Raw genomic sequence first — 15,829 nt, 5'->3', positions numbered from 1 at the left:
CTGTTCAACCTACCAGAATTCAGCCCACCATGTCAACCTCCTGTTGCTACTGGTTGGGGCTGCAAAAATGGAGGCGTGCCAAAGGGACAGGTAGGTCTCAAATTATGGCTGGAGGATTGTGCTTGCCTTGGTGGGTCATGTGTAACTCACACTTAATGAGGGAAGATGGGGAAAAGTAACCAGGCTCACAGACCTCAAAGGAAGCTCCTGCTGTCCCACAAGAATCCTGCAGCCTGCCCGCAAGCTGATGCCCTCCACATGCTGTGGGAGTACAACTCCCACCATCCATTGACCATGTTGGATGGGGCTGATGGATGTTCTTCCAATATGGGAACATTGGAAGACTCAAAAGTCCTGAAGCAAATGTGCTCTAATCAGTGCTGCACCAGAAAGGAGCCTCTTGTGTTCCCTACATCTGAGCCACAGATGTACCAACCCTTCTGTTTGCAGATAAGATGCTGGAAGACTTTTATTTATATTTTATTTTTTGCCTTCATCTAGCACTTTGAGCTGTACCAGGTGGGACTGCCAAAGCCATTCTTCGTGCGTTTCCGAAATTACACCCGCTTCTTCAGCGCTGCTTGGGTACTAATCACTAAAGCTGTAAAGTATCTGTGGTTCATTCCAGGGGCATCGTTCTGCTCTCCGTGGCTGGAAGAAGAATTATGTCCTGTGAGGAGACTGAAGGAAGGGGAGCAGCTGTTCTGCTGTACGCCGTGGGAGTTGGTCAGAACATGTGAGGCCGTGCGTCTGCTTAGGTCAGGCAAATTTTGAATTCTTCAGTGTATTTTTAAAGTAAAATATAGCAGCAAGGTGGGAAGAGTGGGGGAACTCACACAAACCCCAAGACTAACCCATGCAAGTGCTTTGCAGGCTACCATCAAAGGAGGTGGTTTATCATGATGTGCAGGAAGTTCAGATAAAGGCCAACCTGGAGGATTTATAGACCCATGATAAAAGACGTGATAGGGAGATAAGGATTCTTTAATTGTGCTCCTCTATTCCTCCTGCCTCATTGCAGAAGGAAGCGGGTTTGAAGAGGCCCTGGACAGAGACTACCTCCTCCATCCCGGTGCCTTAACCAAGTGAGAGTGGGTGACATCAGCATCACCTGGTTGCTGACTCTGAACTGCCATTTTAATTTTCCGCTATACAGTGGTACCTTGGTTCTCGAACTTAATCCGTTCTGGGAGGCTGTTTGACTCCCGAAACCGTTCGAAAACCAAGGCGTGGCTTCCGATTGGCTGCAGGAGGTTCCTGCACTCAAGCAGAAGCAGCAGGCTTCCAAAAAACGTTCGAAAACCAGAACACTTACTTCCGTGTTTTCGGCGTTTGGGAGCCAATTTGTTTGACAACTAAGCTGTTCGAGAACCAAGGTACCACTGTACCGTTTTTTTGCCTTGGGAAGGTTTGATGTGGTAGGCTTTGCCAGAACACAGGGCACGTTTCTCAGCCCGAAAAACAATTTAGTTCAGAACAGGTAAATTCACTATTACAGCAGGGATCGTGTTAGAAAACTATGGGGATGGAAAACTTCTGCTTCTTACAGAATCTAATATAATACTTTAGGCGCCAAGCAAAAACGTTCCTCTTCAACCAGTCCTTTGGCTGATTAACATCCTATACCCTTTTAAATGTGTTGTGGGAGGGAGGGGGTTATTGGTTTGGCTCGCTCTTGTTGTTTTTGTTATGTATTTTGTTTTTATCTTGTGAGCTACCCTGAGATCTATGGATCTACTACTACTACTACTAAGTGTGGCCTCATTATTTCCCCAATGGAGGCTTATCACTAGGCTGTGATTTTTCTGGGGATACTCAAGAGTATGCAGACCCCCCCCCCAATGTTAAAAGTGTGGCACTTATTGTAGAAACTTCATGTCAATCAATCAAACTTCAATCAATCAGTCAAGCAAGCAAGCAAGCAAGCAAGCAAGCAAGCACTGAGTAGGCGTCACTAGAACCAGGGGTGGTTGGGGCCTAGACTATTCTCTGTTTCTCTTTCTTTCTCTCTCTCCACATACACTTATGGGGAGTGGAGTGTTCATTTTTACAGACATGACTCTTCACCCCATCATCACATACATACATAAATTTATTTGTATGCCACCTTTCCATAGTTAAATCCATGCTCAAGGCAACTTACAACATAAAGGGGGGGGGGAATCACATAATTACAAACATAGTAAAAGTAGTCATAAACAATAAATAAAACGTCAAAAGTACACAACCAAATTGAACCATTACCACATAAATCATAATAAGATCTAAAATAAAAATACAAAAAATTAATAATGTCAATAACGGCAACAACAACCCCCTCCCTTAAACATTGCCCCCAGCCCAAAGAGTCTGTTCAGCAGCCTCAGCTTATGTAGCTGGAGTCAGTCCTCTCAGGTCAGGTGGGAAAGGCCGGCAAGGCAGGGAGCAGGTTTTCCAGGACACAGCCAAGATCTCAACCACACTCCTTCCCAGCTCACCCAACAGTTGGGGGGAAATTGGAGGTAGGACACCCCCTTTGGCCACACTAAAGGCCTCTGAAGACTGCATGATTACCATCTGTAAACTGGGAATTTTTAATTATGTAAAATGATTGGAGATGTGTGCATTTATATCTCAAACGTGGAAGAGAGAAGGCTCTCTCTAAGGTACAGGCTCTTTGGTTCATTAATTTTAATTGGGCTTGTTCTGGCTTGCAGGCTCAATTTGGAAGTGACGCTGAGTTCTGAGTGTAACGCAGGAACTAGGTGCTGGTTGCTTTTTGTATATCTTGTTCTTGTTGCCCTTCTCGTTCTCCTGTCGCTTTTGCAAAAGGTCAGTGCCTCCCACTTTGTAACGTTGGTTTTTACAATGCCAGCCTGAATTTACGGGCCCTAGATGTCCGCTTCAGGAACTCCTTCCCGAAAAAGAAGAGTAAAATCAATTCTAGCATTGAGCTGCATCGAAAAGTCTGTAAAAGATTAAAAGGTCGCAGAACATTAACCAAATACAGCGGGAGCCTTATCCCCTGAAAGAACGTGCCGTGCCTCTTAGCGTGGGCTGATTAGAGAGGGAAATAAAATCAAAGAAAAGGGCATCTAATGTCTATGAGGAATCAATGACAGGACAACTTTGTGTGCAGAAGGTAAGGAACGTAGCAAGCGGCCTTAAAAGCAGGTGAGAAAATCTAGCCCAGTATACCCTGCTCTGACTCACACAGCAATGCTGCTGACTCCAAACCCTTCATATTGCGTGGTCAATCAATCCTTCGCCCAATGTCTGCACATTGAGCATGGACAGGTATGCAGCACAGATGGGACTCCACATGACAGAGGTGCCTGCAGAATTAGGAGCGCAGGATGCTGTCTTAGGTTGAGTCAAACCTTGTTCCATCTAGTTGAGTATCATCTACATTGGGGTACCCAATGGGGTGCCTGCCCTCCAGGTGTCACTAGACTGCTGGTCAAGAGTGATGGAGGTTGAGTGTCCAACAAGATCTTGATGCCCTTATGTTGGCTACCCCTAGTCTACACTGACTGCCAAAGGCTCTGTAGGGTTTCAGGCAAGGTTTTCCCCCAACCCAACTTGAAGATGTTAGGAACTGAACCCAAGATCTTTTGCATTTTACAATGCACTGAACTAAGGCCCTTCTCCAAGGAACCACTAGGCATCATCAGCTGCTCATTTGGAAGGTTCCAAATGTCTACCTGTTAGGGGAAGGACTGAGCCAGCCATCTGACAGTAGGGCAGGGGCAGGCTTTGGTCATTTTTCGTAATATGGTGCCTTTGTGAGCCCAAAATTTGGTGCCCCCATATTTTCAAGTATGGATCTTCTCAATTTTGTGCCCTCTCGGCTCAGTGCCCTGTGCGGGAGCACAGCTTGCACCTCCCTAAATCCAGGGCTGTATATGGGGTAGAGCAGTGATAATAATAATAATAATAATTTATTATTTATACCCCGCCCATCTGGCTGAGTTTCCCCAGCCACTCTGGGCAGCTTCCAATCAAGTGTTAAAAACAATACAGCATTAAATATTAAAAACTTCCCTAAACAGGGCTGCCTTCAGATGTCTTTTAAAGAGAAGATAGCTGCTTATTTCCTTCACATCTGAAGGGAGGGTGTTCCACAGGGCGGGCGCCACTACCGAGAAGGCCCTCTGTCTGGTTCCCTGTAACCTCACTTCTCGCAATGAGGGAACCGCCAGAAGGCCCTCGGTGCTGGATCTCAGTGTCTGGGCTGAACGATGGGGGTGGAGACGCTCCTTGAGGTATACAGGACCGAGGCCGTTTAGGGCTTTAAAGGTCAGCACCAACACTTTGAATTGTGCTGGGAAACATACTGGGAGCCAATGCAGATCTCTCAGGACCGGTGTTATGTGGTCCCGGCAGCCACTCCCAGTCACCAGTCTAGCTGCTGCAGTGATTCCTAAACTTGGGTCTCCAGCTGCTTTTGGACTACAATTCCCATCATTCCTGACCACTCTTCCTAGCTAGGGATGATGGGAGTTTTAGTCCAAAAACAGCTGGAGACTCAAATTTGGGAAACACCGGTAGAGCCAGTTGCACAATTTTCCTCCTCGCTCCAAGCGTGAATCCCACTGTACAGTCTGTATTGTTATAAATTTGTCCCCCAAATTTTTGGGGAACCCCCTCTCCCCAAAAACCCCTAATAAATGAATGAATGTCAGGATCTAGCTAATATTTGAAATATTTAAGAGAAGGTTCCAGGCCATTGCAGAATACAGGCTAAGCTTCCTTTTCAAGCCAGGGGCTCACCTGGGATAGATACATTAGCATGACAAAAGGTGTTAATGACCAACACCACAGAGAAATCCTTGGACCCTGGCAGACTGTGCTGCAGGAAAAATGTGGCTCTAAAAAACAAGGCTTGGGATAGCAGGGGAGGAGTGGCTTGCCAGAAGAGTATGCTGAGAACAAGAAAGAACAACAAAGGTCAGAACCATCCTGGCAGGTAGTGAGAGAGGGCAGGGGTGCCTCTGTCTGCCAGTAACTTCTGCACTCCCCCCACCTACACTCAGTTTGCATATATGTGAATAAACCACATATCTTAAAAGTCACTAACTTTTCTGCCGCACCTTCATTTCCCCAAAGGAACACAGACCGCGGAAGAGGGCCAAAACCCCTGGAATCTTGGGCATTGCTTTGCAAAACTTGGCGTTGCTTGTAACATTGTAAAGGGAGGGAGTTTCTCTTGCGCAGCTCCCAAGATGTTTGTCCATTTGGGTATTTCAGTTTGGTAACTCTATAAGCCACAGATGTAACGAGACAGCATAATGAAACAGTAACCTTACTACTCGATTGTGGGGATAGAATAGAATTTTGCTCCACGCGGACAGGATAAGTTTTCAAGATTAGAACGTAAGGGATTTATTTTTGCTGAAGTAGTACAGTACACACAGACTGCTTTCACCTGCTGCTTATGAGAACAAGACCTAGCAGGAAATAAGCACTTGGAGGGGGGGGGGCAATTTTTTCACACTGTTAATTAGAAGGATGCGAGGAGGACATGATGATAGGCTAGCTTGTAAAGAAACCTAATGGCTGGTGTAATAGTTGGATTTTTTAAAATAAACTGTTCTGCATTGGTGATCTGAATCTTAACAATAGGATGAAGCTTTTTCACCAAGTCTTTCCAGCAGCAGCAATCCAAGAATGCCGCATGAAAATTGCCCTTTCTAGAGTGCACCAGTTGAGAAAGCAGATGGTGGACCAATTATTAAGATGCTGCCTCTCATAAAAGTCCCTTGCCAACATCAAAAGTTAAACTGCCAGGGAGACTGTCACAGGTATGCTAGTTTTTAAAATGTAATTTATTTTACACACGGAAGCATTAAAAACATACCACCTCCATAAACATGCCATTTAGCCTTTACCATGAAAATAAATTCTGAGCACCTTTGGCTATTTGCTGAGCTGCTGTGATGTCATGGAGGGTTAATGAAACTAGCTGGTTCTATGGAATAGAATGCTGAAAATGGTGAGGCTGTTGAGTGGGAAATGGGAGGCTAGATTGGGGTGGGATGGAGGGGAAGAAACCAAGTCTATTGTTGTTGAGAGAAGATGCACGGACATGGGGAGGGTGTATGAAGCGGACATATTAAATTTGGTGTCGCTGGACTGATTTTTGGCGGCAAGTCTGTAATGTATCAAATGTCAGGATGGAAATGAATAGACCAGCTGCTATGAGCCAGATTTGGCCTGTGGGGTCTTCCAGTCCTGTCAATCAGACCGGAACTGAAGCATGCCGATGAAGAGCTTGTGGGGTACAGAGATCATAGGGATGACCCCCTATGAAAAGGAGAAATTGCAGAAACCCTTTCCTTAACGATTGACCCAGTAAGTGTGACTTCCATACAAGGAAAAGTCGAATCAAAAGACCAAGTTGTCATCGTTTATAAATGCCTTACAATAATTTTTTTTAATGATGAACTGATGGCTAAATTGGAGCAAGGTACCAGCCACATTTATGGAAACATAGGAAGTGGGGACACACATACAGTGGGGCTGTGCCTTTGGCCCAGTTTCACGTCACACCTCTTTCACTGTCCCCTTGGTGTATTTGCAGCAAACTTCTTCCCGGCACAAAGTGAGAATGCTGAGTTTCCAGGTTCTCACTCATTCAGGCGGCCTCCATGCAGGGGAAGCTGGCCCAATAGGGCAAACAGGGCACTGCCCTGCCATGTTCAGTCTGTTCTCAGGCAGCCCCAACCTCCTTACTGAAAACCTGTCCTAGGGCTGGCACTGGCTGTTAGCTTCTGACACCTTCTTCGGGTTGCCTTTGCCAAATTTAGCAGGGAGGGATGGGGACCAAAGCGGAATTTGGTGGCTCCATTGGCTCTGGCTCCACCTACTTTTGGCCTTCCTGCCTTCCTTCCCACAGACACACAAGGTGCCCATGCCACAGATGTTCACCATAAACTCATAAGTGCCGGAGGAATCGTGCAACTCCAGAGCCCTGCTCCACCCCATCATCCCTGGAGAGACTGGCAAGAGCTTCTTAAGGATGCCTTGGCGTAAGTAATTAAAATACGGTATGCAATTCTTCCCAATATTTTTATTTATATAGCACCAGTACCAGCATGCATGGCACTTTACAAAGTGTCAGAGGACAAGCCCTCTACCCCAAGGAACTTACAATCTACAGTTCAACCCATGGGAGACAACAGAAGACACGTGATAGGAAAGGTGTAGGTGGTGTGTGTGTGTGTGTTTATTTTTGTTAAAAGTATTATTCTTAGTTACAGAAGGGCAGGGGTTCCCAAACATCCCCCTGCCCCAAGACCATTTGAAAATTGCGGAGGGTCTTGGTGGACCACTCAGTGATTTCTCTGCCTGTTTAGGAATCGTGATATGCTGTGTATGCTTTTTGAGTTATCCTCTGCTCCTTTTCAAGTGTCTTGTAAGCCTCTTTCCCCAACTTGGGATCTATCTCTATCCTGCACAAGCCAAAGTTTATTCACTTGGGGAAGAATAAAGCCGCCTCCTTCTTTCACTTCCACAAACCACCTGAATGAAACTCCCGGGCCACACACTTTGGGAAGCCCTGTGGTTGCATACAGGGACTAAGAGAGGGTTAGGGGTCCTGATATTTGTAGGACTCCAGCTCCCAGCAGCCCCAACCATCCTGAAAAATGGTCAGGAAATAATGGAAGTTGTAGTCCAGCAAATATCTGAAGGAAAATTGGCTCCCCAACCATGGATTAAGATGTTGCTTGGAAGCCCTAGTACCTGTCTGCCTCTTCTCAAATCTTTTCTAGTGCCCTGAGACCTCTGGGTATAGGGCAGTATATAAACTCTAATGATGATGATGATAATAATAATAATAATAATAATAATAATAATAATAATAATAATAACCAAATTATTTCAGCTTGTGACAAAACGGTACAAAAAGCTGTTCTGACTTCCTAAATACGCAGAGGTTAACATAGATTTCGAAGAGGAAAGTAGGCAAACAAACCAATTTAGTACAGAAAATCCATCTATTTATTTGAAAATCAGAGGCATTAGAAAATAAAGTTTCAAGCTGTTCACTATTGCACTCTCCTTTTAAGATAACTACAGATCAGTGGTTGGGGCGGGGGCAAGCCACGTCCCCTTTGCTGTTTGTTCCAACTATACATAAAACATTTTATTTATTTATTCTTAAAAAAATATTTTGGAGACTAAGTGCAAACATTCAGTGTATAGAAGTGACCGGGAAAACATACCAGGAGTACATAATGTGCTTGCTTATTTCTGTGCTTTTAAAAAACAAACCCTTCTGTCTTAGTAACACCATGTTCAGATTGTCCCTGCTCAAAAGAAATGCCAACGCACCACAGAACAAAACCTGAATAAGCCAAAGGTTGCCAGTAGTCTGTAAAGAGTTCAAATCGCAGCACAATCCTTTGCATATTTACTCAGAAGATCTGTCAAGGATTTCTGCCACAAAAAATGTGTATAGGACTGCAGCCTAAATAAATGAACTGCACTATACACCCCAGAAAAAAAAAATATTGGTGTGCAGTAGTGTAAGTTCATAAAGGAAGTTTTGTTGCTTTGTGTGTTTATTACATTTATATCCTATCTTTCCTCCAAGGAGCTCAAGGCAACATACACGATTGCTGCCCCACTTTATCCTTGCAACAACCCTGTGAGGTAGGTTTGGCTGACCTAAGGTCATCCTGTGAGCTTCACGTCTGAGTGGGGATTTGAACCAGCAACTCCCCACTCCTAGGTAAGAGTGCTGAGCCACTACATCACATTGGTTTGCTCTAATTCATTTACAAACTCTGGTTAATCGCCTTCAGGATCTTCTTTTCCTTTTTTAAAAAAATAAGGTTCTCTATTTTTCTCTATAACCCTGAGGACTAGAATATTGGAATACAGTATATATTTAAATGAAAGTTCTGGGTTTCAGGATTTCACCTCTGGAAATGCGAGCTTCTTCCTTTGGTGCTTTGTGAAGAATTTTACAGTTATTTAAATACTTGGCTGAATTTGGCCCATTTCTTAAACAGTTCAGCAGTGGAACGGACTGCCAAGGGAGAGTGTGGCACCTCTTTTTCCCCCCGGAAGCCTGCACAGAAAGATTGGTAGGCATCTGTTGAAGATCCTTTGGGTGCAGGAGATGCTGCGTTTGAAAGGGTCTTGTGCGTCTTCACGTTAACGCAGGCGTGGGGAGCTGGATCTGGATAGGCAAACTACATCCTTACCTCCCCTGCCCCCTGCAGGATAACTCCGCAAGTACCGTATTTTTTGCTCCATAAGACACACTTTTTCCCTCCTAAAAAGTAAGGGGGAAACTGTGCATCTTATGGAGCGAATGGGTGGTCCCTGGAGCCAAATTGCCCAGGGGCGAAAAGCAGATTGTGTGTTTTTTTTAGAAAGAGGAAAGGGGGGTGTTGAAATGAAGCCACTGAGCAGCTGATTGGCAAGCAGTTGGGAGGGAGATAAGGGACGCTAGCAATAAAGGAGGCTGCCTGGGAGGGGGAGGTAAAAGCACATGGATCCTTGGGATTTTTGCATTGGGTCACCCCAAATTCACCATCAGATCACACAGCATGTCCATGGCTACAGCCTGCACACAAAAAAACCATATCCACTGTTTCATGGGGCCGCAGTGGCGCAAAAACGTGGTTACAAAGCATGGATCCACATGGATCCTCAGGATTTTTGCATTGGGCTACCCCAAACTCACCGTCAAATCACATGTCTGTGGCCGCAGCATGAACCACAAAAATCATACATCCACTGTTTCGTTCAGAATATATTTTTTTCTTGTTTTCCTCTAAAAACTAGGTGTGTCTTATGGAGTGAAAAATATGGTACGTGCGACCGCCCAAGTGTCCATCACTCAACATCAGAGTGACATCAAGTGACCCCTTTTCCTTTGTCTGCATGGTCTGAAATCAAGCTGCGCCAGAAAAGGCACAGAGCTTTGCAGATGCTACGGACCATCTGATTGCCACTGCTTGCAAACTCCTGTGCCTTTGCTGGGATCACTGGCTGTGCCTCTGCACGCCCAGCAATCAGCTGTTTGGTGGCTAGAGCCATGAGGTCTCTCATGCCGCTTAGGGGCCGGAATTTGACTAGACGGCACTAGTTTTAGCTGTTCTTGTTGCACGATTGGGCCTGCAGTCCTAATCAGAGTTACTTGGGAGCAAGCCCCACCGAGTGAAAATGCTTAGGATTACGCTGTTAGTGGGCAGGAGGATTGCAGCTGCAACAGGGATTTCTTAGCCTCCTACAACAGCACCCTCCAAATTACACTAAGAGCTATGGGAAAACTGAGTAGGCAGACAACACACCACTGTTTGCTTCTCTCGCAGCATTCTCCCCTTCCCGTAAATTCAGCTAGGTTTCTCAGCACTGTTCAAGAGACAAATTCTGTTTTGCTAACCCGCATGATCTATCAACTGCATGATGTTTAGGGCAGCAGCTGCAGACTGTGTCTGATTTAATCCGAGCGCTCTGCCGCTTGAATGGCTAGTTAGTAAGCACTGGGGTGGAAAGGGAGAAATAATAATAATAATAATACAGTCATCCTTGCAGCCCTTTTGTTTTCCTGGCAGAGGAATCATTTTGGAAGAATATCAGTAGCATCAAGCGGCAAGAGAAACACTTTTCTGAGGTATCGTGCTGCTCGTCATAGATGACTTGACTTTTTTAGAAAACAAAAATGCAGCTATGACACATTTGCCCAGCTTCAGGGGAAATTTAGCAGGATTGCCTCCAAATGATTTCTCCCAGTGATCGGGATGCTTGCCAAAACGTGTACAATTCAAAACAGCCAAAATCATGTCACACAGAGAAGGTCCTCTTCCTGCCACGTTAATCTGTCACGGACATAAGACCCCAGAGGTTTGGCCGCTGTTACCATGCAGACGGCAGCAGAGGCAATAGTAATGGAGTTAATGCGGCTGAGAAAAGCCCAGCAGAACCGCCATGCGTTTGGGTCAATTCAGGGACATCAAAGAGGCTTGAATAATTTGAAATTGGGACAAGGTGAGCTTGGGATGTCAACAGGCTATGCAGACAGGAGACATCATTTCTATGTGTTCCTCGTCTCTAGCAACAGACAGGACACCACAAAGAAAGGCTGTTGATTCTATCTATCCATTTATCTATACAGGAGAGCTTTTAAAAATAGCATTTCCCCCACCTGCGGTGTGAGGTGGTACAGGCCATTCTACTCCCTCATTCTGCTGCATGAATCCAGGGAGTGTGGTAACAATTTTTCATTGCATGAACTGAGCCTACATTCAATCGGCTTCCCAAAGAGGTGCAACAGACTCTACCCTCTGTGTTCAGAACATGTCAAGCCTTCTGGATCAGGCCAATGGCCCACCCAGCCCAGCATCCTGATCTCACGGTGGTCAACCGGATGCCTCAATGGGAATCCTGCAAACTGGACATGAGCACACTGCCCAGCTGTGATTCCCAGTAGCAGGGATTCAGGGGAGGTAGAGGAGCATCATCATCATCATGGAAAGTAGTCATTGATAGGCTTGTCCTCCATGAATTTGCCAAATCCTCTTTTAAAGCCATCCATGCTGGTGGCCATCACTGCCTCCTGTGGCAGCAGGTTCCTTCATGCTCCGTTTCTGAGCTCTCCAAAAGGATCTGCTTAGCTGCTTTTGGAAACCAAATGGTGGACAAAATGGATATAGGTCTGATCCAACTTCTTATGTCCTTATTCCCATCCATTGGGACATTATGAGTTTTATCTGGGAAACCTAACCATTATTGAGACCCCATCGTTCACGCGTGTTGACATCCCAACTCTGGTTCACGTTCGTTGACATCTCAACACATGGAGCAAATTTCGGTTGTGCAAAGGTAGAGGAAGAAGCATGTACAAGACACACACTGGAATCCACTATATAATAATAATGCAGCTCTGGTGCTACGGGATTATGCTGAGAGAACCATGGACTGAGCATTTTACAGATTCTAATATGGCAACCAAAGGCTAACAACTTTCCTACCTTGGTCAATAAAACAGTCTCTCACCTCATCTCAGTAATAAGGCTCATCTTCTCTCCTGCCCACCCTCATGACACTGATACGGTTCCAAATAACATTTTTTCCGTACATTTCCACTAAAAATTATAAACAGGGTCCCTCCTTCATTTTTATCTAGAGCAAGGCTGAGGGGAGCCTGTGGCCCTCCAGGAATTGCTGGACTACAACTTCCATCATGCCTTGCCACTGCCTGATGGGAACTGGAGTTTTTTGCGATGTAAGCAGACGTCCATTTCTATTCCACCCCATGTCCATAGCACACCGCGCCAGTTCCGTACCACTGCAGTTCAACTTCCATCAAAAGCCACACTGTTCATCTTGCTGTTCACTGTGGTGAAATTTTACATAATTATGTAATTAATCCATGGTGCACCTGAAGCAGCAAAACCAGAAGCCTTCATCTGCAATAAAACATGTCTCTCCTGTATCCATCTCTACAGCCACAGCAAGCGCTGTAACTCTCCAATGGTTTGACTTCACCTCCAAAGACGCACTCCTCCATTGTCTCCCAAAACAGAGAGATGCCAACGAATGTGATACTATACCACATCATTCATTTAAATACAAAGGACATTGGATTAAAAAGGAAACAATGCAAAGGTTGTGTGTGACATCAATTAAGTATTGTTTGAGGACTAAAAACAACAGTGAAGACCCGAAGAGCCACAGGTTCCCCGTTCCTGACCTAAATCACTGTCTGCCATTCCTTCACAATCCCATATACAACCACACAAAATTGGTTAAATTCTGGTCTTGAGCCATATCACATACATCTGAAGAAAGTTCTCTGGAGCTATTCCAGATTCTTCTAGCATAGACTATATAGTGCAATCCGATACATGTCTACTCAGACGTAAGTCCAATGAATTCAGTAGTGGGTACCAGACTGCAGCCTTAGATTGGCTCTAGCTGCACATGTTAGATAATAAAATAATTACATCTTGTTTCAGTTTATGGAGGAAGGACAACTTTCTTCAATCAAAAATTTCTACTGAAAAGGCAACACAAAAAATACACACATATATATTTTTGGCAGATTTCATGGCTGTAGATAAAATCCGTATAAGAATGATTCTTTTTGAAGACTAGAACTCTCTAAATCTAGGATCTTTCCCTAAGAGATTATTCATTTTATTTAACATCCTATAAAGCAAGGCACAGACATACAAAAATTGCAAGTATTAAGTAATTATCCCAATGTCTTCATTCTCTCTCTCAATATATATAATCTCTACCTACCTATCTATATAAATATATACTATATGTACAACAAAGTCAGGTGAGCTGAATCTTCATAATGTAACAAGCCACCTGAGTAAAAGAACGAGCTCTGAATTCAGGGGAGGGGTGTGTGGAGTCCTGTACTTTGGCTAACATTTCTACCTCCTGAAGAAACACATTTAGGGGCACATCAAACAAAGAACATCAAGCCGCTATCTTTTATTATTCTGGCTCACTCACAGGGATCAAAGGGGGCTGCTAACCAGCTGTGGAAGGAGCAATAAGCAGTAGACCAGCACCCAGAGGAAAACAATGAAGTAAAACAGCTCAGGCTGGTCTGTCCGCGGAGAGGGTGTAGGCACGCTGGCCTTGTCAGAAGAGTCTTTCTTTTCAAGGTCTTTTCTCTTCCTGCAAAGGAATAAGAAGAAAGATAGTCACTGGAGGCCTGTCTCAGAGTATCTTGTCTGCAGGTGGGCAGCTACTGCAGAGAGGGAGCCTTGTGGAATTCCAAAGATGATCCACCAGGCCAGAAGCAGCTCACTGGGATGGGGACATTATGCTAGCTTCCTAGCAGGTGGGTCACTGTTGCCTACCAGGGAGAGAGAGAGGCAAGGCAGCAGGGAGACGGGCGTGGTGCAAACACATCATCAGAGTCAATCCAGCGCTCCTGCCAATGGAACTGCACTGTGCTGACCTCCTTGCCCCTTTCCCTCTCACTAAGCAGCAGCGACTCACATGCCAGGCTCCACCCCATCCACTAAGCCACTTCTACTCAGGACACCTTCATTACTACCTTTCCAGGTCCAAGGAAAGGAAAATCCTGATTATTGGAGCGTTCAGTAGCTCGTTTCATTGGTTTAATGCATCGCCGAATTTGGTTTGCTTCACTTCATTTCGCTTGTGGATAGTTTAGAGCCTGCTGAATTAGTTAGTTGCTGATATGGATTTTTTAGCCCACAATGGCAGATTTTTTTATTAATTCGGCTGGCTATTCTCTATTAGGATAATCATTTTTAAAAATAATGGAAATTTCGGCAGGAACGAGAGATGTGAGGAAGTCCAAAGAAGTGAAGAAAATATGGTTATTGTAAAATTATATGTCATTATGTTTGTTTTTTCTATTGTACTGAGAAAATCTTTAATAAATATTATAAAAATAAATAAATAAATGAAAATAATGGAAATTTCGTTACGTCACGCTGAAATGCCATTTGGCAGAAAAAGGTGGCACACAGATCTTTCAAGTGTCAGTGAGTCAGTTTTTTTAATGCTTGGGCCATAGGCCATTTGCATAGAAGATAAATACAGTGGTACCTCTGGTTACGTACTTAATTCGTTCCAGAGGTCTGTTCTTAACCTGAAACTGTTCTTAACCTGAAGCACCACTTTAACTAATCGGGCCTCCTACTGCCGCCGCCGCGCTATTTCTGTTCTAATCCTGAAGCAAAGTTCTTAACCTGAGGTACTATTTCTGGGTTAGCGGAGTCTGTAACCTGAAGCTTATGTAACCTGAAACGTATGTAACCCGAGGTACCACTGTAAATGCAATATAAAACCCAACAGTATAAAATACTGCGTAAAATCACGTTGCTACCTGGAATCATACATAAAACCTACATCTTTGAAATACTGCATAAGTCACATCTAACATATTAAGAACTTACATATTTAATACAGACAAAAACATTAATCATTATCCCCAAAGCAATCGAATGCAATCTCCTTAATAACGCCCAGATATTTAACGCTGCTAGGGCAAAAAGAGAGACCTTGTGGGTTACCCTACAATCGGTGTTTGACAGGAAGTAGAAAATCTTTTCTGGAATGGGTCTTTCAAGTGTAAAATAAATAAATATGCAGGTGCAGCAATGGTTAGTAAAAATGCAAAGTCAGAATTACCAATCATTACATAGTGCTGGAATACGTGGCACTTTATGGAGGAAGAAGCAAAAAGACAGATTGCTGCTCTGATTGGCATTAATCTAAATTACCGTATTTTTTGCTCTATAAGACTCACTTTTTCCCTCTTAAAAATTAAGGGGAAATGTGTGTGCGTCTTATGGAGTGAATGCAGGCTGCACAGCTATCACAGAAGCCAGAATAGCAAGAGGGATTGCTACTTTCACTGCGCAGCAATCCCTCTTGCTGTTCTGGCCTCTGAGATTCAGAATATTTTTTTTTCTTGTTTTCCTCCTCCAAAAACTAGGTGCGTCTTGTGGTCTGGTGCGTCTTATAGAGCGAAAAATACGGTAAGTCTTGGTTTCTGTGTGCATGTGTAGGAGGCAACATGGAGTTGGGAAAATAAAGCTTAACAAGGAATAAATAACAACCAGGGCATAATCCTCCTTGTCCTCAGGATCCACTGCAGGCATAGGGAACCTCCAGCCCACGGGCCAAATCAGGCCAAGCAGGGTCCTGATTTGGCTATGAGGCTGTTTTCCCTAAGCCACGCCCACCTGCCCCATGTTGTTGTTGTTGTTTAGTCGTTTAGTCGTGTCCGACTCTTCGTGACCCCATGGACCAGAGCACGCCAGGCACTTCCTGCCCCATACTTAATGCCAAATAACATAAGGTGTATGGCAGGTAAAGACACACAGTTCCA

The 15,829-nt window shown here is 44.5% G+C and overlaps 1 protein-coding gene and 1 long non-coding RNA gene across 4 annotated transcripts in view; one reads left to right on the top strand and one right to left on the bottom strand.

Annotated features, from left to right (window-relative positions):
* Positions 1-15,829, top strand: part of LOC309373108 — a 161,133-nt gene that overhangs the window by 4,708 nt on the left and 140,596 nt on the right. The window contains exon 2 of the long non-coding RNA XR_014169783.1: positions 629-1,253. This is a non-coding gene — a long non-coding RNA (uncharacterized lncRNA). The remainder of the gene's footprint in view (positions 1-628; positions 1,254-15,829) is intronic.
* CLMN (calmin) overlaps positions 13,432-15,829 on the bottom strand; it is a 69,576-nt gene continuing 67,178 nt past the window's right edge. For all 3 annotated transcript variants that reach the window (XM_081910253.1, XM_081910254.1, XM_081910255.1), the window contains one exon: positions 13,432-13,635. In XM_081910253.1, coding sequence (XP_081766379.1) covers positions 13,473-13,635 — 163 coding nt within the window. In that variant the 3' untranslated portion in view covers positions 13,432-13,472. The remainder of the gene's footprint in view (positions 13,636-15,829) is intronic.

This window comes from Podarcis melisellensis (assembly GCF_964234715.1).
Source record: "Podarcis melisellensis genome assembly, chromosome: 1".
In the NCBI taxonomy this organism is placed as follows: Eukaryota; Metazoa; Chordata; class Lepidosauria; order Squamata; family Lacertidae; genus Podarcis; species Podarcis melisellensis.
The sequence above is the reverse complement of the archived record's forward strand: the minus strand, read 5'-3'. Positions and strand labels throughout refer to the sequence as shown.